Below are 25,410 nucleotides of genomic sequence, written 5' to 3' on the forward strand. Positions count from 1 at the left end.
AAAATGTATCGTTGCAAATTATTCAAGAATAGAACATTTTTTTAAAGAGGGAGGAGTAGTTTTAAAATTTAATTAATCTCATTTTTTTTTTCTTCAAATGATCGATTTCAGTTTTCTCTTTTCTTTCAGTTTATTTCATTTCTTTTCTTCAATGTCATAAAGTTGGATTGCACAGGTTTCCCAAATCAAAACTGTTTGATGGTTTCCAATTGATGGACCATTGATGGTAACCATCCGTAATTCCATCAGGAAACCTTATATTTTTTGATGGTAACCTACATAAGTAACCATCATCTCAATGTGGGAATTCTGATTGATTTGTGATCCAACGTAAGAATAGCAACTAGTTTTGACGGTCTGTTTATGGTGAACCATCACGAATTTCCATCATACTCTCTTTGAAATCAAATGTTGGAACAATCATGAGCACCCACCATCTCCATGTAAGAATTTGAACTGATTTATGATGGTGCAACATAAAAAAACCAAAATGTTCTTTTGCTATATTCCTGAGAACCAACAAGAATTCCTATTAAATCATCATGGAAAGGTATAGTTGGAACCACCAAGGATCATCATGGATTGTTTGGTCCATGAGAGTCAAATTTCTCTTTATGGTTAATCATCATAGTATTCAAGTAGCATTTTCCATCATGGAATGATGGAAGTTTGTTAGCATATCAAAGAAACATGAACACGTAATGGAAAAGGTTGGATGATCATCAAATGATGTTGAACCATCATGAATCGCACTGAAGTCAACATAAACCATCAAAATATTTTGATGGTACCATCAAGAATTTTGACTTGGATCTAGACACAACAATAATGTCCACTATAAAAACCCAGTCAAAAGCTGTCAAAAACGAACTTGTTTAAAAATCCCTTTTTTAACTGTCCATGACTAATTGTTTTCACAAGCGGTTAATCTTAAATAATACACGATTAATGTTTTCTCAACTAAATTAAGTGTGAATCCCTGCCTTCAAAATAAAGCTATTAAAAAATAGCATTATTTTAAAACATAGTAAAATTATTTTTTTATTGGAAAAAACATAGTCAAACAGTCGAGAAAATGACAAAATAAATAAATAACAAGTAAAACATATACCAACAAAACACAATTTACCAAAAAAAAAATGGGCTTTTGATGAAAAGCCTAGGTGCTTTTATAAATTTACTCATAAATTACAGATGTTAATCAAATTTAAAAATATAAATTTAATTGCTCTTAGAACTTAAGGCATAGATCCGTGTAATGCGCAAACCTTTTGAGAACTACTTGTTCTGTTATAATTTTCAATCTGAAATTACAATGAAATAATAGGTTACACCAGTTAAAACGCAATGAAGTTTATTTTGGAACATTTTTTGACCGATGTTGTTTTGAAACCGTTTACAACTTGTACGGTTAAAGAACCATGAATGAAAAACGGTAATGTAACCATTTACGATTAGCATAGTTTCTAATAAATAATAAGCGGACATAGGAGCTCTGTGGGCAATTCGCCATGAGTGAATGAGTATTATCATGGATCACAGAATGAAGAGGGGAAACTCTTCATGCACTGAAGGAGTAGAAGAAATATTGAGGTGTCAACGCTAGGATTCGAACCCTTATTCAGCCGGTCATATGATTTGACCGATTAACTCTCTCAGTTACCGTATTTACCAAGCTACTCGGAACAAAATGGCTTGAGTAGATGGGTCTAGTTAAGGAGCATAAAATTCTGATTCTTAAACGTATTAGGTAAAAATAATTAATGAATGATTTTACACACACTTAACGGATTAAATATCTTTTTCATGGTTATTCGACTGTTTTGGTTGAATATGGTAAAATATGAATTAAATAAATTGTTATCTAACCATTTTGAGAGAGAAATGTTTTAGGGTACTAATAATTTTCCCTAATATTTAACGGTATATATATATATTCGATAATTTAAATATAGTGTAGTACAGATTTACTTTACTGTACAAGAATGGAGATTCCACTTGATCAAAGGCATAATTTATTATTTCTTAAATACATTTCTATAAGTTTTAGTAATTTGTGTAATTCTTTATTTTAGGAAGAAAAAAATCAAATCATTACTACAAATGTATGGCTCAATCTGGTAAGACAAATTTTAAAATTATTTTTTACTTTTATAATAACAACTGTGGAATATATGGGAGAGATTTAAGTAAAAGAATTTATTTTATATTTATAGAACAGTATAACATTATAATGTTATTGATTTTATTTTATGTTTCGCATTTCATGAAAAGTGTTTGAATATCTTAACATATAAAAAAGACCGTTCATAACATTCTTTTACATAATGATGGGAATTAATTTTGGGATTCTGATTTTCTCAAGTTTTCACAAAATATTTGTTTTAAGAATCTAAAGACAATGAGTCGCTTATTATAATAAATTCAAACGACACTTGAACAACTTTGAAAAGCAGAATAAGTATATAAATTGAGCAATGCTTATAAATATTCAGCTAAAATTGAGGTCAAAGCCAATAATAATCATTTTAATAGCACTTGAAACATTAGTGACATAAAATGCTATGCATTTAGCAGTTTTATTCAGTTTTACACATAATTGCCGGTGTTCATTTGTGTTAGTAGTGGTTAGTAAGATAAAGAAAAAACTAATTCTGTTTTAGGGAGCTATTGTACAATTTTGAAATTTTTTTTGGACTATTTGTACAAATTATTCTATATTGTTGAGACCAGGTTGCAAAGAAGGAAGTAGAAAAAATGATTCCAATATGTATAACTTTTAAAATGTCAAGCGAACTTATTGTTCTTTCTTAGCAGGATTGATTTTGAAAACAAAATTCTTTCCCGTGACTCATCACTTTTTATTTGTGTTGCTCACCCATGGATGTTTTTTTTTAAAAAATGATTTAGTCTTATTTAAGATTTGAGGTGAAATTATTGCACCAAATGATGCATTTATAAGCAAGTGTAACTTTCCAGAAAATTTATAACACTTGATTTTTTTTTTAAAAAAAAATGGTGATATTTTATATGCTGAAAAATGATATTAAAAAATTTTATCCAGCTCTTGCTGTTACAGTATTAGTGGCAGAAATTCTAAATTTTATCCCCATCAAATCATTATCCCCCTCACCTGATCATGGAGCATCACTGATACTTTTATCGTGAGAAAAAGCGTCACACTGTGCGGACATAAACGTTTTTCGATACGCTGACCTAAAATACGAACTGTATTAATGACTTTAATACAACGTTTACACTAGTGGTCGGAAAAAATAAATTTTCTTTGTAGTTAACTACAACTACGACTACTTAATTACAATTGTAGTTAACGACAACTACGACTACTTAATTATAATTGTAGTTAACGACAACTACGACTACTTAATTACAATTGTAGTTAACGACAACTACGACTACTTAATTACAATTGTAGTTAACGACAACTACGACTACTTAATTACAATTGTAGTTAACGACAACTACGACTACTTAATTACAATTGTAGTTAATGACAACTACTTTGTTTCTAAATGTACCAACTATAAACTACTTTCGAACTATAGTCACTACTTTTAGAAGACAAACTTAACTGGAGAATTTAACTTTCACCAATATTCAAAATGATTTTGAATAAAAAAATTGAGTTGGTTTAAATGTGAGGAGATATTAAGAAGTTTTAATTCATGTTTAGATGAAACTGATTTTTATATTATTCATCAGTTCAAATTGGGAGCTGTTTCATCGCACCTGACACAGTTGTATTTTCAATAAAAATCTTATTTCTGGCAAACTCTTATTTTATTTCTTCATTTTTGCTACTTTCAAAGTGAAGTCGTGACAGGGCTCGAAAAACAGCCCGTCCGCGGAGAATTTTTGACCGTCCTCGACGGTCAAAAATTCTCCGCGGACAACGAATTTCTCGAATCCGACGTCCGCGCGGACGGCCATTTTCTCGTTAATGTTCGTGATACATTTTCAATTTTTGTTATCTTACAAGAGTCTTGTAAGTTACAAGGCAGCAAAATGACCCACAATACAGCAACATACTGCGCATATATTGATGTTTTCTCTGTCTGGGAGTACTGCAGCGGTTGAAAGGGGCTTTGTAGCAATAAACTTACAAAAAAACACAATACGTACTGGTCTTAAACAAGAAGCTTTAATAGCAATTATGAACATCTACCTAAATGGAAAACTCCTTTCAGATTTCTGTTCAGAAACCTCTGTAAATCATTGGCTTGATTGTGGAACTGGCAAACGTCATATTTGATTCATTTAAAAAACGCAGTACCCTCGGATAACTTGACATTCCAGATAACTTGACCCTTGTCATTTAAATTATTTCATAAAAAAAATACTAGGTTACTATTTGTAACCTAGTATTTCTTTTATTACTGTATAATGTAATACTAGTAACGACTAATTCATTGTGCAATTTATATAAATGCTTGTAATAAATAGGAGAAAAGTATATTTTTATTTATTTAAAAGCGACGGGTTAGTTTCAAAGGAGGACGGGTGCATTGTTGGACAAGCCGTCCTCGGGGACGGGTAAAATTTCTGAGTTTTTTCGAGCCCTGAGTCGTGAGCTTATAAAATGAAAATGTCGGAAAAAATAAATATTTCAGCAACAATCGATAAAGGATCATTATTCAAAGCAAAAAGAGTAAAACACTTAAAACTGCAATAAATTTCGAACAAATTGGTATTTCGAAAATAAAGTTTCCGTTCAGTTGTTGTCGTAGGCCATTAAGGCAAGGGGTGCGATTGTTCTTGTTTTCCAGTCACGCCATCTATGACCAGGAATTTGACTTCTTCCACACTCATATGCGATTGTTCTTGTTTTCCAGTCACGCCATCTATGGCCAGGAATTCGACTTCTTCCACACTCATATGCCATTGTTCTTGTTTTCCAATCACGCCATCTATGGCCAGGAATTTGACTTCTTCCACACTCATGTGCCATTGTTCTTGTTTTCCAGTCACGCCATCTATGGCCAGGAATTCGACTTCTTCCACACTCATATGCCATTGTTCTTGTTTTCCAGTCACGCCATCTATGGCCAGGAATTCGACTTCTTCCACACTCATATGCCATTGTTCTTGTTTTCCAGTCACGCCATCTATGGCCAGGAATTCGACTTCTTCCACATTCATATGCGATTGTTCTTGTTTTCCAGTCACGCCATCTATGGCCAGGAATTCGACTTCTTCCACACTCATATGCGATTGTTCTTGTTTTCCAGTCACGCCATCTATGGCCAGGAATTCGACTTCTTCCACACTCATATGCGATTGTTCTTGTTTTCCAGTCACGCCATCTATGGCCAGGAATTCGACTTCTTCCACACCCATATGCGATTGTTCTTGTTTTCCAGTCACGCCATCTATGGCCAGGAATTCGACTTCTTCCACACTCATATGCGATTGTTCTTGTTTTCCAGTCACGCCATCTATGACCAGGAATCCGACTTCTTCCACACTTATAGGGCGGACACATTCCTACATCTATTCATTCGTCCATAGATCGTAATTTTGACCTGAACTAGAGAACGATCCATCTCCAATTCAGTACCCCCAGAGGCATAATTTGTAATGGGAACATGGAGGACTTTGGAGGATTGTGACCCGATAGATTTAACGTGCACCAGTCACTATTTACTACACGGGGAATTCTTGGCAAGTAGGATTTAAACTCCTGTTCTCACGAACAGGAGTCTAGCACCCTGCAAACCATGCTAACTCGGTCGAACCATCATACATCAGTTCAAATTCCTACATTGGGTTGATGGTGATGCATGATCGTTCCAGCATTTGATTTCTAATAAACTATGATGGAAATTTCTGATGGTACTACATGAACAAACCATCAAAACAAGTTGATATTCTTATGTGGGACCACCATAAATTAGTCCGAATTCCTACATTGAGATGATGGTTATGCATGATCGTTCCAGCATTTGATTTCTAATACATGAACAAACCATCAAAACAAGTTGATATTCTTTTGTAGGACCACCATAAATTAGTCCGAATTCCTACATTGGAGCGATGGTTATTTATGTTGGTTACCATCAAAAAACGTAATGGTTCATGATGGAATTACTGATGGTTATTATCAAGATTATGTTGGTCCCTCAATGGAAAATTATCAAAAATTTTATTTTAGATACTTACGTTATTCTTTGCAAAATCTCTTATGTATTAATTTAGTAAATTATCGTGAGATCAATGTTACTATACACTTAGGATTTTCTGAACAATCTTCGTTGCTTCATTTTAGGTAATAAAAAAAATTTAAATCTATTGCTTTTTCTTCGACGAAGAGTTAACTCCTTACGCTTTAGCTGAGTAATGGGTCATCGTATTTTAATACATTTAAGAAGCAGCTCAGTGTGTGAGACTTAAATACCCCCATATCAGCAAAAGTTCTTTTTTCGTCAGAGGACATCTTGTTACTGCAAGAACTACAGAGAGAGAAAAAAAAGAGATGCAAAGAACAGAGCATTAATTGAATTAAAGGAAGAGCTGAAGTCAGTAAACTCTCTCAAGTGTATCGCTTCGTTTGGGAGAGCTCTTCTACTTTATTTACTTGGCTCTTCTTGGCTTGTTTTTTTTTCTTCTTCTTCTTTTTTTTTTTGGTAGAAATAATCACGTTTGTAACATTTAAGCCAACTTTGGCTACATTTTTATTCAGCCAATCCTTTCATAATAGAAAAATATAATTTGGGATTCACTCCGTTTAAAAATGAAAACGTTGAATAGGTTAGTAAAAATATTCTATATCCTCTTCTACGCTGTATTTTTATTATTATAAAGTTATAAATTGTATATTTAGTAATTCGGAGATAAGACAGAGAGAGAGAGCAGGGGTTGAAGATGAAATTTAGTTCGATTAGATCACGTTCGGGAGCTTTTTAAAATAATGGGAGATTTACGTGAGATGAGCCGTAAAAAAGTTATAACGGCCCCTTAGCAGAATTAATTTTTGTTCCGTATAAGGTTTCTTAGGAATGGGGAAATGAGACAGAGAAGTATTTTTCGATCTTTAAATAAGATTTTTTTTTTAAATAAAAATATTTTTTTCTCAAAAAATTTAATATTTCTTGACCCTAACTTTAACACGTTGAATGCAACGTTAATTTTACATGGCTTGCCCGTCTGGCCAAAATGATTTTCTCAGTATGCGTTGCATATTTCGATGAAATATTATTTACAACAAAACAATTAATTTTTGTTATCATTCGTGACGCATTTCATTCACTGAGGTCACTGGTGACCCCCATGGCATTCAGCGTGTTAAGGTTACATGCTATATATGTATATAAATGAAGCTATTTTCTCGGGTTCTATATTGCATTCATTTCTTCAAACCATTTCAGTAACGATAATAATACAAAAAAATTTAAATCATTAGAAATTTACTCGAATTAAATGCTTATAACAATCTTGGCTTCGCCGGCCACCGGTGACCTCCGATTCATTCAGCGTGTTAACAACTTTTTAACGCGATTTATATATTTTTTATTTTAGTGTCCGCACTAAGGAATATTCAATGTAAGTGAAAATGACAGAAAAAAGTTTTAAGAAATTACTGTTTAAAACTGAAGTAATAAAATCCTATATATAGCCATATATTATGTCGTTATGTCCATAATCCTTCCACATTTATAGCACCGAAAATTATTCTCAAGGTATTTCTCTCAAATACAAGAAGCAGGTCTGCTTGTAATCTACACTGGTGTAAGCAATTAAGAGAATTTACAGACTGGATCGACTATCTCTGGAACTACTGGACCGATTTAAATGAAATTTGATGTGTACATAAGAATATTCTTTAACTATCACAGCTCTGAAATCACATTGGAATGAAGTAAGCAATGTTGACTTCAATTTGTAATGGATTGGAGACAGAACAAAAGTATTTTACCTTAATACACACATCTTTAACACTATGCGATCACGAAATCGGAATTTATCGGTTGCAAGTTTGATGATATAATGTAAAGGAAGAAATTATCGTTCTTTGAATGTTGAACGCGTTATGTTTCCGAATGATCTGGGAATGAATTTCCGAATGATCTGGGTCGTCTTTTCAAGTTCTTCTGCATTTTCTTTAAGAAAATTTTGCTCTTCATTTGCTGCTAAAAAAATGGCGTTCTATTCTGCTAATGATTCTGATAGAACTAAATGAAAACTTAATAAATAAAAACCTGAAAATATCTATCCCTAGAGTGCGAGCTTTGCAATCGCGAATACTAAATCCGTGATACTACTAATAATTACGAAAACTATTCTCGTTAATTTTTCTTTGTTTGTGCTCACCTGACATAATGAACCGTGTGCGAATTAAATTTATCCGTGACATCTAACTGAAGCCGAAAATTTAAATACAAATCGGATTCACATAAGACCTTGATATGGACTTCGGAGCATGACGTGTTTACTCTCTGAAATTTAATATGCTGTTAAATATGGAAGAGAAAAAAGTTTTTTCAATTCAGTAAAATAATAATGCATTATCTTGGTTAGCACCGAAAAAAAAATCTTTCTGAAACTGCTGAAAATCTGCTGCAGAATTCTTACTATAACTCTGCACAAATTACCATAGTAGCAGTATTATCAAAATATGTATTACAAAAAATTATTAAGCGTTATTTGTATGTGATGAATTTCTATAACTCATTTAAACGAAATTATCGTTAACTTTTTCTCTATTCGCGATCGCAACGAACTATAGGGGGCGTTGTTGTATGAGACGCTTACCTGCGATTTCCATATGAACCGTCATTCAGTTTCTCTGGAGACGTCGTTAATGTAGCGTGTAGCATTGCAACGTTCCTTCTTTAATGTGGCTTATTAAATTTAAAAAAGAAAAATGCTTGATCTTCTTTCTTGTACAACCGAAAACAAAATGGTATCTCTTTTTATTAGAGAAGGAATATCCAAAACACATCGGAAAAATATTTGTACATTAACAGAAAAAAATATGTATATTCTTATAAGAGTTAAAACCTAATGCCCGAGAAATAGTATTACTAAATTTAATGCTATAACATGAAAGTTCCATTTGAACTTTACATTCAGTCCATTCAGTCATGCTGAACTTCTGCATTTGCCTTCTGAAGACGTTAAGCCCCACTCCTTAAAATCTTGTCTGAATCCTTCAGAGGGAATCCCCCGAGTCCATTTCCACTTCGACTTTTCTGTTCCAGTCACAAAGAAAGATCTTCTTCCAGCTGAACTTAGGCAGCTAGCTTTGGAAATTTTAGGCGAGATTCCCAGTGACGCCGTAAAAATTTACACAGATGGTAGTGGACTCGGAAACCTAGCGGGTAGCGGCGTCTTCATTGAAAAATCTGAGCTAAATTACTCCATCTGTCTCCGTAATCCTGATTTCACTTCAGTCTTTCGAAGTGAATTAATTGCAATTGAACAGGGCATCGATGCTATAATCAACGAGAGTGACTTTGGAGATCTTTGGATCCTGTCGGACAGTCGCAGCTCCCTTCAACACCTACACAACTGGACTAAAGTTGGAGACAAAACAAGCATCTCCATCCTTCTTAAACTTCAACTTATTTCAAAGCACCACGACGTTCATCTTCAGTGGATACCATCCCACGTTGACATCTTTGGAAATGAGCAAGCGGATCGCTTGGCCAAGGAGGGCTGTAGTCATTTAACATCTTCGTCCTCAGCCCTTACCTTTTCTGAGTATCAATCCAAAATCAAAAGCCATTTATCAAAAAAGTGGAGGATCCCTCCCTCTCATCATTGGTATGCGGCCAAGGAACCGGGCTCTTCACTTGTTCATGTAGGTGATAGAGCATCTCAAACAGCTATTTCCAGACTGGCAAGCGGACACACGAACAGTCTCTCGTACTTTAAAGGAAGAAAGACTTATGCAGTCTGCTCTAAATGTGAAGCCCAGCAGGCCTCAGCAGAACATATCCTCGACTGCTTGGGCCTTTCCAAGGAGGACTTATATGCTTCTCCACTTCTTGTAATCGACTTTTTGAGGGTCAACAACTTACTGGATCTTGTCTGACCTCGTCAGACAATTAGAGGATAAGCAACAACAACAACAACAACAAACTTTACATTCTATAGATTTAAGAATCATATTAGTTCAAAAATTAAAATGAACAAAAAGTATACATAAGCCTCATAATTTTATGAAATTTAATTTTGTAAACAACGTTTTTTGACAACAATTTTTATCAAAAAATTTCAAGTTTCAATAAAAATCATTATTTAGAAACTAAGAAACGTAAAATAAAGAATGCTGACGAAACAAAAACAAAAAAAAAAATAACAATTCTTTTTTGTCGCCATTTTTAGTGCTACGAATATTCGTCTTTGGGATTTGCCAAAAACAAAACAAGATGCAATTTTATTTTTTCAGGAGGGAAATATTTGACCGAAAAAACGAAAATGTACCAATTCCCACAACATAAAACTTTATCTTGGCAAACGTACGTTTTGGAAATGTTATTTCATTTGGAATCTTATTCATCAGAGTTCATATGGCGATATGATTGTTTTGAATCTATGCTAAACTCTATATCGGCTCATTTTCCACCGAAATCCAATTAACTATTTTGATTTTAAATAAAGTGTTTTATTTTATGAACTGTCGCAAAAATTTTAAGTGTAGATTGGCGGCACTTAAAAACCGCCAAATCTGTAGCGGCGGTGGCGTTAATACATCGTAAGTACCGAATTTTTATTCCATACTTTTCAGAATCATATTATTTCAAACATTGGAATATACAAGAAGTATACATAAACACATAATGTTATACCATTTAATTTTTCAAAAGTATTTTGAGAACAATTTTTATCAAAAAATTATAAACTAAAAAACGGAAAATAAAGAATTCTTAGGATAAAAAAAACGATTTTAAGAATTATTAACATTGAAATAAAAACTTTCTTATTCTTTCTTTTTTTATTATTCTTATAGTTCTTAATCAGACGTAAAAAACCATTCTGTAGAGAACCATCATCAAATGAAAAAAAAATATTTACAAGCAAATTTTTTATTGTAAAAATCATTGCACTTACCTGATTTATGATTCCCGGAGAATTCCAAAATGATAAGTTCCTTGTTTGAAAACTTTATTCTCAAATAATAGATACATAGTTTATACTTTCATTACTTTTAGATAACATACTATACAGCAAAATTTTATAATTGATATGAATTTGAATATGTAGCTAAAAACAGAATAGCTGAATTCTAGTTGAACTTATTCTTTCAAAATTAAAAAAAACTTACCAAGAAAACGATTTAAATTAATTAAGAATCAGCACAAATGGCACTATTTCAAGTAACTTGGATAATTTTTTATTGTTGTTTTCCGAATTATATGGATACAGAAATATATACTATTCTATAACGAAGAAGAATATGCTATAACTATTACAATTCTGTATGTTCTGAATTCATATTTATTCACTGGCATGACGAAAGCAATGTTGACTTCACTTTAATTCGTAATGAATTGAAGACAGAAGAAATGCATTTTACCTTAATACACACATCTGTAACAGTATCCGAAATCGGAAGTCATCAGTTGCAAGTTTGTTGATAATAGAAATTAAAAATTATTAAGGAATTTATCTTCAAATGTTTGGCGTGTTCTGTTCCTGAAAGATTTACTAATATTCTGGAGATTTTTTTCAAGTTCTTTGGCCTTTTCCTTAGGGAAATTTTGTTTCTTATTTGCTGCTAAAAATGGCGTCTGATTCAGTCAATGACTTTGATGGAACTAAATGAAAACGTGATAAATTAATGTCCGATATTTACAGGCTCCCGCTAGACGGCGTACTCGAGCGTTGCGATCGCGAATTAACTTAGCTTTTACATACACAGCTAATTTTTACCCATTGGCAAAATTTGCCTTGATGGCTTGCGCAACTTATTTGAACGTCATCACACTTTTCAACTGTGTTCAAGAGTGACAGTAAACAGTGCACATACGTCGTTGCTTTGCGACGACTGCTATTTTTTTGAAGTTATACTTCTTATGCGACTTCCAACAAGGTTGCGTGAAACGTTTAACGCTACATTTTTATTGGCCGGGAAATCACGTGGTAGGATCCAGTTTTCCCTCAATCATTTCCATATTGTTTTGGTTCTCACTAGCATAAAAATAATAAAAGTCATAAAAGTATTGTTTTTCTGTAAATATTTTCTTAGTTTGATTTGATACACATGCAATTTAATAGGATAGTATTTTTTATTTTCAAATTTAGTAGATAACAAATGTAAACAATGAGTGAACACAATCCCACGGACAATGCGACGGATTTAAGGTTATGTCAAGGTACGTCTCTTGTGAATACCAATTGATTGTTAAGTTTTCTCTTCTGAAATTACATTATGACGCATTCACATACATTATAAATACAAATACATTTCCAAGGCGAGACGGTGAGGCAACCACAAGCACTTCCACTGGTTCAAGAGGTCCACGAGGGAAAAATGCTACCGTGATTACAGAGCACGAAGGCCAGCGAATAGAACTTAGTGATCCTTCTACGACTGCTGATGCTTCTACAATTAACGTCGCAGGTTGCGAAGTTTAACTTCTTCCGCACGGAGGGACTCCACGCACTATTTTTTTTGTTTTCTTTTCCATAGCAAGCATTTTTAATGTATTTAAGTAATAATAATTTAGAGTATTTTTATATTCTTTTTATTATTAACTTAAAGTTACTGTCTTGACTGTAATTTCAATAAGAATATGAATGTTGAAGAAGGAAAAGTATTTTTTGAATTCTGGAAACACGTACAAAGAAAGGATTTGAAAAGCAATCCGACGATAAGCATCCATTGAGACAGTTTTTGAGAACCGTGTTGTGGCGTTTAACGGAGTCAATCCAGAAAGATGAAGCATTTGACCTATGAGTAACCAGTGATCGTAATAAGTCTATCACAACTTTTTTTTCATAATCTTCTTTCGATACCGCAAAAGGCAACTTAAATGCTTTTGATCAAGATAAAGGCTTAAGAACAAATATTTTTTTAAAAAAATATTTCAAACTACGACACGACTAAATACCAGGAAAATGCTTAAAACTAAGTGTGCTGTGTTTAAAACATTGGTGTCCAAAAATTTTTCCGAAAACTCCTAGAGATCCATAGAACACTTACAGGAGCTCCGAAAGATAGAATTTTATAACTGCAATTATATAAAAAAAATTCCTAATTATTTTAATATTACGGTTGTTTATACGAATTTACTCATGAAATCTTTTTTATTTAGAGTGTAATAAAATTAAAAAGAAAAAAATGTTTATTTTAAAAAATTCATGTTTTTTCCCCTCCAATGAATATCCAAACCACAATCAGCACGTTACTCTCTCCACACCACAACCGTCACAACCTTATCTCCACACTTCTACACCACAAACCGCACAAACCTCTCTTCACACCACCACTAACAGGTGGACTTTCACTCACAACACCAACCAACCTCCGTACACATGCCTGTTCTTTCCCGAACACCAGCATCGAACTCATTACCTTGAGCTCTCCAACAAGCAGCGTGCACAACACGCCTTAACCTACTGCGCTACACGAGCGCCTACAAATTATACAGTGTAGTAGATCTCTTTAGTTTTTAAAAATATTCAAGTAAAATTGCCCACAATTTGCGAGTAAATGTAATTTACTTTTCACTGAACGTTTAAGAATGTGTAATTCTCAAGGATCATTGTTCTAACTTAAAGCTTGAATATCATTTTAAAAACACCAGAATTCTTTTAATAGTCCATCAGTTTATTTGGAGGAAGGGTAGTCTAACTTAATTCATATGAATGACTTCCTAATTAAGAGTTACTTACACTACTACGTATGACTTAAAATTTAAACCTGAACTGAATTACAGCTTTTTGAAACCACTTTTTTTTTTAATAATAACTTACCGTTTTTTCGAAGTGAAAAAAGTATGAATTTTTCTTTTTCGAATCAGTTTTGTTATCTTCATTTACGTCCACCTTAAAACGCTCAAAACCTGGCGAATTTTTCATTCTTAATTATTTTTGAAACGACTGTGGCTTTTATATCATGAGGTATAAATATTTAAATTTTTTTAATATGAAGCAAGGCTCTGAACAATTAAAAAGCTTTCTTGGAATATTTTCAAATGTTTAATAACAGTTTTTAAAAGTTTTTTTCTGAAATATATCAGACTACAACACAATTAAATTCTAGATAAATGCAAAATACTAAGTGAGCTGTGTTTAAATATTTGTTTCCAAAAGGTTTTCCGAAAACTCATAGAGCTCCGTTGATAGGTTACACGAGCCCTGAAAGATAAATTTTTTTTAAACTGTAATAACAATAATTATAAAAAAAAATCTTAATTATTTTAATATTACGGTAATTTATACGAACTTACTCTTGAATTTTTTTTATGTGAAATGTTGAAAAATTAAAAAAAAATGTTTTATTTTATCAAGAAATTTTGCTTGTCCATCCCATTGTTTTACTCATGACATTTTATTTGCTAAATATCGAAAAATCAAAAATGATGTTTTTTAGCTGCCACCAGAATCGAACTCACTACCTCGAGCTCTCAAGCCAATAGTGTGTGCTGCGCCTAAATCGATTGCGCTACCGAATCACACAGTGTGGTATATCTCTACTGTTTTAAAATATATTTAGGAAAAATTGCACCCCATTTTCGAGTAAATTTATTTAACTGTTAACTGAAAGTTTAAGAATGTATAATTTAAAGGAATGTATTATTTTATTTAACCGTTTTTTGTGCGTAAAAACTTATTTATTTTTCTTTTTCAAATCAGTTCTGTTATCTTTCTTCACGTCTACTTTAAATATCTCGATACTTGGCGATTTTTCCTCCTTAATATTTTTTAAACGATCGAGGATGTTATTTTGTCAGGTTTTATCAGGTATTTTTTTTAAAATCTGTTGCACGCTCTCAACAATTAGAAAGCTTGTGGATTTAAATGATGATTTTAAGATGTTTAATAAACTTTTTTAGGAGTTTTGTTTTTGATAAATTTTGAAAACTAACACAAGATTATATTCTAGGAATTTGCAAAATAATAAGTGAGCTCTGCTTAAAATATTTGTATCTAAAAGTTTATCAGAAAACTCATAGTGCTCTGTAGATTAGTTACAAGAGCCCTGAAAGATACAATTTTGTTACTCTATGATAACAATATTTATGAAAAAAAATTCTTAATTATTGTAATGTCACTGTTGTTAATACGAACTTACTCTTGAAAATTTTTTATGTGAAATGTCGAAAAAATTAAAAAAAAAATTTACCTTAACAAGAAGAATTTTCGCTTGGCTCTTTCTACTCATAAAATTTTATGCGTAAAATGTTGTATCATTAAAAAGAAAATAATTTAACGACCACCAGAATCGAACTCACTACCTCGAGCTCTCAAGCCAATAGTGTGTGCTGCGCCTAAATCGATTGCGCTACCGAATCACACAGTGTGGTATATCTCTACTGTTTTAAAATATATTTAGGAAAAATTGCACCCCATTTTCGATTAAATTTATTTTAATGTTAACTGAAAGTTTAAGAATGTATAATTTAAAGGAATGTATTATTTTATTTAACCGTTTTTTGTGCGTAAAAACTTATTCATTTTTCTTTTTCAAATCAGTTCTGTTATCTTTCTTCACGTCTACTTTAAATATCTCGAAACTTGGTGATTTTTCCTGATTAATTTATTTAAACGACTGAGGATGTTATTTTGTCAGGTTATATCAGGTATTTTTTTTAAAATGTGTTGCACGCTCTCAACAATTAGAAAGCTTGTGGATTTAAATGGTGATTTTCAGATGTTTAATAAAAATTTTAGGAGTTTTGTTTTTGATAAATTTTGAAAACTAACATATAGATTATATTCTAGGAATTTGCCAAATAATAAGTGAGCTCTGGTTAAAATATTTGTATCCAAAAGTTTTTCATAAAACTCATAGTGCTCTGTAGATTGGTTACAAGAGCCCTGAAAGGTAAAATTTTGTTAAACTATTATGACAATATTTATGAAAAAAAAATGCTTAATTATTGTAATGTCACGGTTGTTAATAGGAACTTACTCTAGAAAATTTTTATGTGAAATGTCGAAAAATTAAAAAAAAAAAAAAGATTTGCCTTAACAAGACGAATTTTCGCTTGGCTCTTTCTACTCATAAAATTTTAGGCGTAAGATGTTGTATCATTAAAAAGAAAATAATTTAACGACCACCAGAATCGAACTCACTTCCTCGAGCTCTTAAGCCAGTACTGTGGGCAATGCCTAAACCGACTGCGCTACCGAAGCGCACAGTAAAGTATATCTCTTCTGTTTTAAAATATATGTAAGAAAAATTGCTCACCATTTGAGAGTAAATTCAATTTACATTTAACTAAAGGTTTAAGAATGTATAATTTCCAAGGAATATTGTTCAAGCTTAAGGCTTGAATATCATTTTGATAACACCAAAATTCTTCTAATCGTTCATCAGTTCATTTGGAGGATGGGTAATCGTGTTTCATTTCTATGAATGACAACTTCTTAATTATCGACATAAGCTCTCAAACCACTATAATACGCTCACTTACAATTACCACCCGATTTACAGCAATCTCAAACCAAATTTTTTTTTTTATATATATTTTTTATACTATGTTTTGTAATCTTCATTCACGTCTACTATAAGATGCTCGAGACGTGGCTAATTTTTCGTTCGTAATTATTTTTGTAACGACTGAAAAATTTTCATTATCAGGTAAATGTTTCTTTTTTTTATTATTTTACACGCTCTCGGCAATTAAAAAACCTTTTAGGAAGATTTTCAAATCTGCAATGACAATTGTTGGAAGTTAATTTTTAAACAAATATTTCTAACTACAACACTATTAAATTCTAATAAATAGCATCAAACTAAGTAAGCTGTGTTTAAAGTAGTGCTATCAAAAAAAATTTTAAGTAATCTCATGGAGCTCCGCGGATGATTTACAGGAAAGAAGCGATTTTTTTAAACTTTCATATCTATAAATATATAACAAAAAAAATCCTAATGTTTTTAATAACACGGCTGTTGTTACGAATTTACTCATGAATTTTTTTTATTTAGAAGGTAATAAAATTAAAAATAAAAAAGTGTTTATTTTAAAAAATCATGTTTTTTCCCCTCCAATGAATATCCAAACCACAATCAGCACGTTACTCTCTCCACACCACAACCGTCACAGCCTTATCTCCACACTTCCACACCACAAACCGCACAAACCTCTCTTCACACCACCACTAACAGGTGGACTTTCACTCACAACACACTCAACCAACCTCCGTACACATGCCTGTTCTTTCACGAACACCAGCATCGAACTCACTACCTTGAGCTCTCCAACAAGCAGCGTGCATAACACGCCTTAACCAACTGCGCTACACGAGCGCCGACAAATTGTACAGTGTAGTAGATCTGTTTAGTTTTTAAAAATATTCAAGAAAAATTGCCCACAATTTGCGAGTAAATGTAATTTTCATGGAGCATTGTTCTAACTTAAAGCTTGAATATCATTTTAAAAACACCAGAATTCTTTTAATAGTCCATCAGTTTATTTGGAGGAAGGGTAGTCTGACTTCATTCATATGAATGACTTCCTAATTAAGAGTTACTTACACTACTACGTATGACTTAAAATTTAAACCTGAACTGAATTACAGCTTTTTGAAACCACTTTTTATTTTTTATAATAACTTACCGTTTTTTCGAAGTGAAAAAATTATTAATTTTTCTTTTTTGAATCAGCTCTGTTATCTTCATTTACGTCTACCTTAAAACGCTCAAAACCTGCGAATTTTTCATTCTTAATTATTTTTGAAACGACTGAGGCTTTTATATTATGAGGTTTAAATATTTAAATTTTTTTAATATGAAGCAAGGCTCTGAACAATTAAAAAGCTTTCTTGGAATATTTTTCAGTGTATAATAACAGTTTTTAAAAGTTTTTTCTGAAATATATCAAACTACAACACAATTAAATTCTAGGTAGATGCAAAATACTAAGTGAGCTGTGTTTAAATTATTTGTTTCCAAAAGGTTTTCCGAAACTCATAGAGCTCCGTTGATTGATTACACGAGCACTGACAGATAAAAAATTTTTAAACTGTATTATCAATAATTATAAAGAAAAAATCTTAATTATTTTAATATTACGGTAATTTATACGAACTTACTCTTGAATTTTTTTTATGTGAAATGTTGAAAAATTAAAAAAGAAATGTTTTATTTTATCAAGAAATTTTGCTTGTCCATCCCATTGTTTTACTCATGACATTTTATTTGCTAAATACCGAAAAATCAAAAATGATGTTTTTTAGCTGCCACCAGAATCGAACTCACTACCTCGAGCTCTCAAGCCAATAGTGTGTGCTGCGCCTAAATCGATTGCGCTACCGAATCACACAGTGTGGTATATCTCTACTGTTTTAAAATATATTTAGGAAAAATTGCACCCCATTTTCGAGTAAATTTATTTAACTGTTAACTGAAAGTTTAAGAATGTATAATTTAAAGGAATGTATTATTTTATTTAACCGTCTTTTGTGTGTAAAAACTTATTTATTTTTCTTTTTCAAATCAGTTCTGTTATCTTTCTTCACGTCTACTTTAAATATCTCGATACTTGGCGATTTTTCCTCCTTAATTTTTTTTAAACGATCGAGGATGTTATTTTGCCAGGTTTTATCAGGTATTTTTTTTTAAATCTGTTGCACGCTTTCAACAAATAGAAAGCTTGTGGATTTAAATGATGATTTTAAGGTGTTTAATAAAATTTTTTAGGAGTTTTGCTTTTGATAAATTTTGAAAACTAACACAAGATTATATTCTTGGAATTTGCAAAATAATAAGTGAGCTCTGCTTAAAATATTTGTACCCAAAAGTTTTTCATAAAACTCATAGTGCTCTGTAGATTGGTTACAAGAGCCCTGAAAGATAAAATTTTGTTAAACTATTATGACAATATTTATGAAAAAAAAATTCTTAATTATTGTAATGTCACGGTTGTTAATACGAACTTACTCTAGAAAATTTTTTATGTGAAAGGTCGAAAAATTAAAAAAAAAAAAAAGATTTACCTTAACAAGACGAATTTTCGCTTGGCTCTTTCTACTCATAAAATTTTAGGTGTTAGCATTAAAAAGAAAATAATTTAACGACCACCAGAATCGAACTCACTTCCTCGAGCTCTTAAGCCAGTACTGTGGGCAATGCCTAAACCGACTGCGCTACCGAAGCGCACAGTAAAGTATACACTCTAAAAACTGTACCTCTTAAATAAAAGGCACAAGCTAAATGTACCCTTTATTTTCTCGCGTTAGAGGCACATAACTAATGTGCCTTTAAAAATGAGAGGCACCACAAGAAATGAAAGGCACCAAAGCAAACGCGAGTCAATGCGCGGTACGAAAGGATTTTACCGTTTCCCTGTGCCTCTCAAATGGGCTTCCCTTTTTTTTTTCGGTACGATGTAACGGAGAAGAAGCGCATGCGCACATCTATGAAATATTTTATGACGAAATACGAATAATAAAAGCAGACGATAAAATTAGAACACCAGAAAGTTGTTGATTTTTTAGAATTAGTTTTGTGTGGAATTTGAGTTTTTACTTTACCCGTTACGGGTATATCTAGTTTGTTTTATGATATTTTATCTATCCCGTTACGGGTGAGTTTTCATATATCCCGCTACGGGCACTTTTTCTAGTTTCCTTTATAAGATTTAACTATCCCGTTACGGGTACTTTATATTTGTTATTGTATTTGTTGTGGTGTGAAATAAATGTTTTTATAAGAAAACTGAACAGTTCTTTAATATAGCTTGATACGCTACAGCTATGTATTAATTGGTGGCAGCGGTGGGATCCGTTCCAGAAATGTTTTATTAAGTTTTTGAAAGAATTGGTGACAAATATTATTGTTATTAAGGATTTCCTACTTTAGAAGAAATTAGTGAATGAGATGTTTAAAATTGATGCCAAGAAGTGTGGAATTCGACGGTACTTCGAACTCTTTGAACAGAAAGCGAAGAGATATAGTGTGAATTTCGATCTTTGGTTTTCGTGTGGTTTACAGCTTATTCCTGTTGAAAGGTCAGAAATTTATGATGATAATTATTATTACTTTAAAGAAAATCTCATTGCCAATTTTCAGTGTGATCCACAAGCTATTCCGTGTAATAACGATCGCCAGAAAGAACATTTTAATGAGAAATGGAATTCGCCAAGTATTGTGAAGAAATTTAGATCTGAACGTGAATGTTTCTATTGTGGTGAAATAGGACATTTTAAGAAATACTGTAGACATCGAAATTCGGATTATAGAAAAGAGAATTACATCCGATTGTTGTAATCAAGTTTAAGCACGAAAGTAATTTTTATTTTAATAATATTTATAAAACAAATGCATGTTTAATGATTGGGGCAAAAATGCAGAATTTCACGTTTTTTAAAATACAATAAAAAAAAATTCTGAAACAAGCTTTCCAAAAAAATTGCTGAAGGCTTTTCATATATTCTGAGCTCAAATAAAAGCATCGATTAAATAATATTAAGTACAGTTAGTTCTAAAAAAATTGAAAGCTAATGTTCCCAAAATGGGAATGATGGCGCCTAACGGATTAATATGTTTCGCCAAAATCTGGATTTTAAAAAAAATCATTTTTTACACTTTTTTTACACGAGGCAATCTTTTATTTTACACTTGTTAAGTCATTTGTTTAAGCATATTTCATGTTATAAAATATCCAAGTTGTCAAAATCTACATCTATCATTTTAAAATATTCTATGTTTTTCCAAATTTGTGCAACTGTATACATCATATTGCAACTGTTACTAAATTATGTAAAATTGTTCTTTATGTGTGAAAATAAAAGATATTAGATTTCATGATATTTGGTGTTTTATTTTTGATCCTTATAAAACTATTTTATGAAATCTCTAAATGTTTAAAAAATATCTAAATTTATAATAAATTTCCATTTTGAGGATGCTTTTTGGAAAAGAAAAAAAATCCATGAATTATATTGACTTGGTTTAACAGAAATAAATATTATCTTTTTGTACCTATATCTGATTGGAAAAGCATCATTGTAGTTGTTGAAGTATCATTAAACGCTACATAATTAAAGAAATGGTACAAATTTACATATTTTATAATTGTCTATGAAAAAGCCTTAGATGGAATCCCTTGAAATGATCACTTTCAAGTGACCAATATTCAAAGAATTGAGAAATATTTTTCATTAAGAATTATTATAATTAATATCTTGGTAATATAGTGTAAACCAAACAGAAAGTCCCCTTTTATATAAAGTGCTAGCAAATTACAAATAGGTAAAAAAAAAATGTGTATAAAAAGGTACATTGTGCCTTTCATTTTTAAAGGTACGTTGTGCCCTTAAAATTCAGAGGCACAAACGATTCAAATGTGCCTCTGAAATCAGAGGTACATTGTGCCTTTCATTTTTAAAGGTACGTTGTGCCCTTAAATTTCAGAGGCACAAATGATTCAAATGTGCCTCTGAAATCAGAGGTACAGTTTTTAGAGTGTATCTCTTCTGTTTTAAAATATATTTAAGAAAAATTGCTCACCATTTGAGAGTAAATTCAATTTACATTTAACTAAAGGTTTAAGAATGTATAATTTCCAAGGAATATTGTTCAAGCTTAAGGCTTGAATATCATTTTGATAACACCAAAATTCTTTTAATCGTTCATCAGTTCATTTGGAGGATGGGTAATCGTGTTTCATTTCTATGAATGACAACTTCTTAATTATCGACATAAGCTCTCAAACCACTATAATACGCTCACTTACAATTACCACCCGATTTACAGCAATCTCAAACCAAATTTTTTTTTATATATATTTTTTATACTATGTTTTGTAATCTTCATTCACGTCTACTATAAGATGCTCGAGACGTGGCTAATTTTTCGTTCGTAATTCTTTTTGTAACGACTGAAAATTTAATATTATCAGGTAAATGTTTCTTTTTCTTATTATTATACACGCTCTCTGCAATTAAAAAAACTTTTAGGAAGATTTTCAAATGTGTAATGACAATTGTTGGAAGTTAATTTTTAAACAAATATTTCTAACTACAACACGATTAAATTGTAATAAATAGCATCAAACTAAGTAAGCTGTGTTTAAAGTAGTGCTATCAAAAAAAATTTTAAGTAATCTCATGGAGCTCCGCGGATGATTTACAGGAAAGATGCGATTTTTTTAAACTTTCAAATCTATAAATATCTAACAAAAAAATTCCTTATGTTTTTAATAACACTGCTGTTGTTACGAATTTACTCATGAATTTTTTTTATTTAGAGTGTAATAGAATAAAAAATAAAAAAGTGTTTATTTTAAAAAATCATGTTTTTTCCCCTCCAATGAATATCCAAACCACAATCAGCACGTTACTCTCTCCACGCCACAACCGTCACAACCTTATCTTCACACTTCCACACCACAAACCTCTCTTCACACCACCACTAACAGGTGGACTTTCACTCACAACACGCTCAACCAACCTCCGTACACATGCCTGTTCTTTCCCGAACAGCAGCATCGAACTCACTACCTTGAGCTCTCCAACAAGCAGCGTGCATAACACGCCTTAACCAACTGCGCTACACGAGCGCCGACAAATTGTACAGTGTAGTAGATCTCTTTTGTTTTTAAAAATATTCAAGAAAAATTGCCCACAATTTGCGAGTAAATGTAATTTTCATGGAGCATTGTTCTAACTTAAAGCTTGAATATCATTTTCAAAACACCAGAATTCTTTGAATAGTCCATCAGTTTATTTGGAGGAATGGTAGTCTAACTTCATTCATATGAATGACTTCCTAATTAAGAGTAACTTACACTACTACCTTTGACTTAAAATTTAAACCTGAACTGAATTACAGCTTTTTTAAACCACTTTTTATTTTTTATAACAACTTACCGTTTTTTCGAAGTGAAAAAAGTATTAATTTTTCTTTTTCGAATTAGTTCTGTTATCTTCATTTACGTCTACCTTAAAACGCTCAAAACCTGGCGAATTTTTCATTCTTAATTATTTTTGAAACGACTGAGGCTTTTATATTATGAGGTTTAAATATATAAATTTTTTTAATATGAAGCAAGGCTCTGAACAGATTAAAAAGCTTTCTTGGAATATTTTCAAATGTTTAAAACAGTTTTTAAAAGTTTTTCCTGAAATATATCAAACTACAACACAATTAAATTCTAGATAAATGCAAAATACTAAGTGAGCTGTGTTTAAATTATTTGTTTCCAAAAGGTTTTCCGAAAACTCATAGAGCTCCGTTGATTGGTTACACGAGCACTGACAGATAAAATTTTTTTAAACTGTAATATCAATAATTATAAAGAAAAAATCTTAATTATTTTAATATTACGGTAATTTATACGAACTTACTCTTGAATTTTTTTTATGTGAAATGTTGAAAAATTAAAAAAGAAATGTTTTCTTTTATCAAGAAATTTTGCTTGTCCATCCCATTGTTTTACTCATGACATTTTATTTGCTAAATATCGAAAAATCAAAAATGATGTTTTTTAGCTGCCACCAGAATCGAACTCACTACCTCGAGCTCTCAAGCCAATAGTGTGTGCTGCGCCTAAATCGATTGCGCTACCGAATCACACAGTGTGGTATATCTCTTCTGTTTTAAAATTTATTTAGGAAAAATTGCACCCCATTTTCGAGTAAATTTATTTAACTGTTAACTGAAAGTTTAAGAATGTATAATTTAAAGGAATGTTTTATTTTATTTAACCGTTTTTTGTGCGTAAAAACTTATTTATTTTTCTTTTTCAAATCAGTTCTGTTATCTTTCTTCACGTCTACTTTAAATATCTCGATACTTGGCGATTTTTCCTCCTTATTTTTTTTCAACGACCGAGGATGTTATTTTGTCAGGTTTTATCAGGTATTTTTTTTAAAATGTGTTGCACGCTCTCAACAATTAGAAAGCTTGTGGATTTAAATGATGATTTTAAGATGTTTAATAAAATTTTTTAGGAGTTTTGTTTTCGATAAATTTTGAAAACTAACACAAGATTATATTCTAGGAATTTGCAAAATAATAAGTGAGCTCTGCTTAAAATATTTGTATCCAAAAATTTTTTAGAAAACTCATAGTGCTCTATAGATCCGTTACAAGAGCCCTGAAAGATAAAATTTTGTTAAACTATTATAACAATATTTATGAAAAAAAATTCTTAATTATTTTAATGTCACTGTTGTTAATACGAACTTACTCTTGAAAATTTTTTATGTGAAATGTCGAAAAATTTAAAAAAAAAAATTACCTTAACAAGAAGAATTTTCGCTTGGCTCTTTCTACTCATAAAATTTTATGCGTAAAATGTTGTATCATTAAAAAGAAAATAATTTAACGACCACCAGAATCGAACTCACTACCTCGAGCTCTCAAGCCAACAGTGTGTGCTGCGCCTAAATCGATTGCGCTACCGAAGCACACAGTGTGGTATTTCTCTTCTGTTTTAAAATAAATTGAGGAAAAATTGCATCCCATTTTTAAGTAAATTTAATTAACTGTTAACTGAAAGTTTAAGAATGTATAGTTTCCACGGAATGTATTATTTTATTTTACCGTTTTTTGGACGTAAAAACTTATTCATTTTTCTTTTTCAAATCAGTTCTGTTATCTTTCTTCACGTCTACTTTAATTATCTCGAAACTTGGTGATTTTTCCTGATTAATTTATTTAAGCGACTGAGGATGTTATTTTGTCAGGTTATATCAGGTATATTTTTTGAAATCTGTTGCATGCTCTCAACAATTAGAAAGCTTGTGGATTTAAATGATGATTTTCAGATGTTTAATAAAAATTTTAGGAGTTTTGTTTTTGATAAATTTTGAAAACTAACATATAGATTATATTCTAGGAATTTGCCAAATAATAAGTGAGCTCTGGTTAAAAATATTTGTATCCGAAAGTTTTTCTCAAAACTCATCATAGTGCTCCGTAGATTATTTACAGAAGTTTGTTAAACTATTATAACAATATTTAAGAAAAAAAATTCTTAATTATTGTAATGTCACGGTTGTTAATACGAACTTACTCTTGAAAAGTTTTTATGTGTAATAACGAAAAATTTGAAAAAAAAAAGATTTACCTTAACCAGACGACTTTTCACATGGCTCTTTCTACTCATAAAATTTTAGGTGTAAAATGTTGTATCATTATAAAGAAAATAATTTAACGACCACCAGAATCGAACTCACTACCTCGAGCTCTTAATCCTGTATTGTGGGCAATGCCTAAACCGACTGCGCTACCGAAGCGCACAGTAAAGTATATCTCTTCTGTTTTAA

At 31.4% G+C, this 25,410-nt stretch overlaps 1 protein-coding gene across 1 annotated transcript in view; it reads left to right on the plus strand.

Moving 5' to 3' along the window:
• LOC107456578 (neuronal acetylcholine receptor subunit alpha-7-like) overlaps positions 1-25,410 on the plus strand; it is a 461,896-nt gene that overhangs the window by 384,637 nt on the left and 51,849 nt on the right. Inside the window, exon 3 of the mRNA XM_071180921.2 lies at positions 2,076-2,120. Coding sequence (XP_071037022.1) covers positions 2,076-2,120 — 45 coding nt within the window. The remainder of the gene's footprint in view (positions 1-2,075; positions 2,121-25,410) is intronic.

Source organism: Parasteatoda tepidariorum, chromosome 8 (assembly GCF_982258835.1).
Source record: "Parasteatoda tepidariorum strain Cologne lab strain chromosome 8, Ptep-v5.0, whole genome shotgun sequence".
NCBI lineage: Eukaryota > Metazoa > Arthropoda > Arachnida > Araneae > Theridiidae > Parasteatoda > Parasteatoda tepidariorum.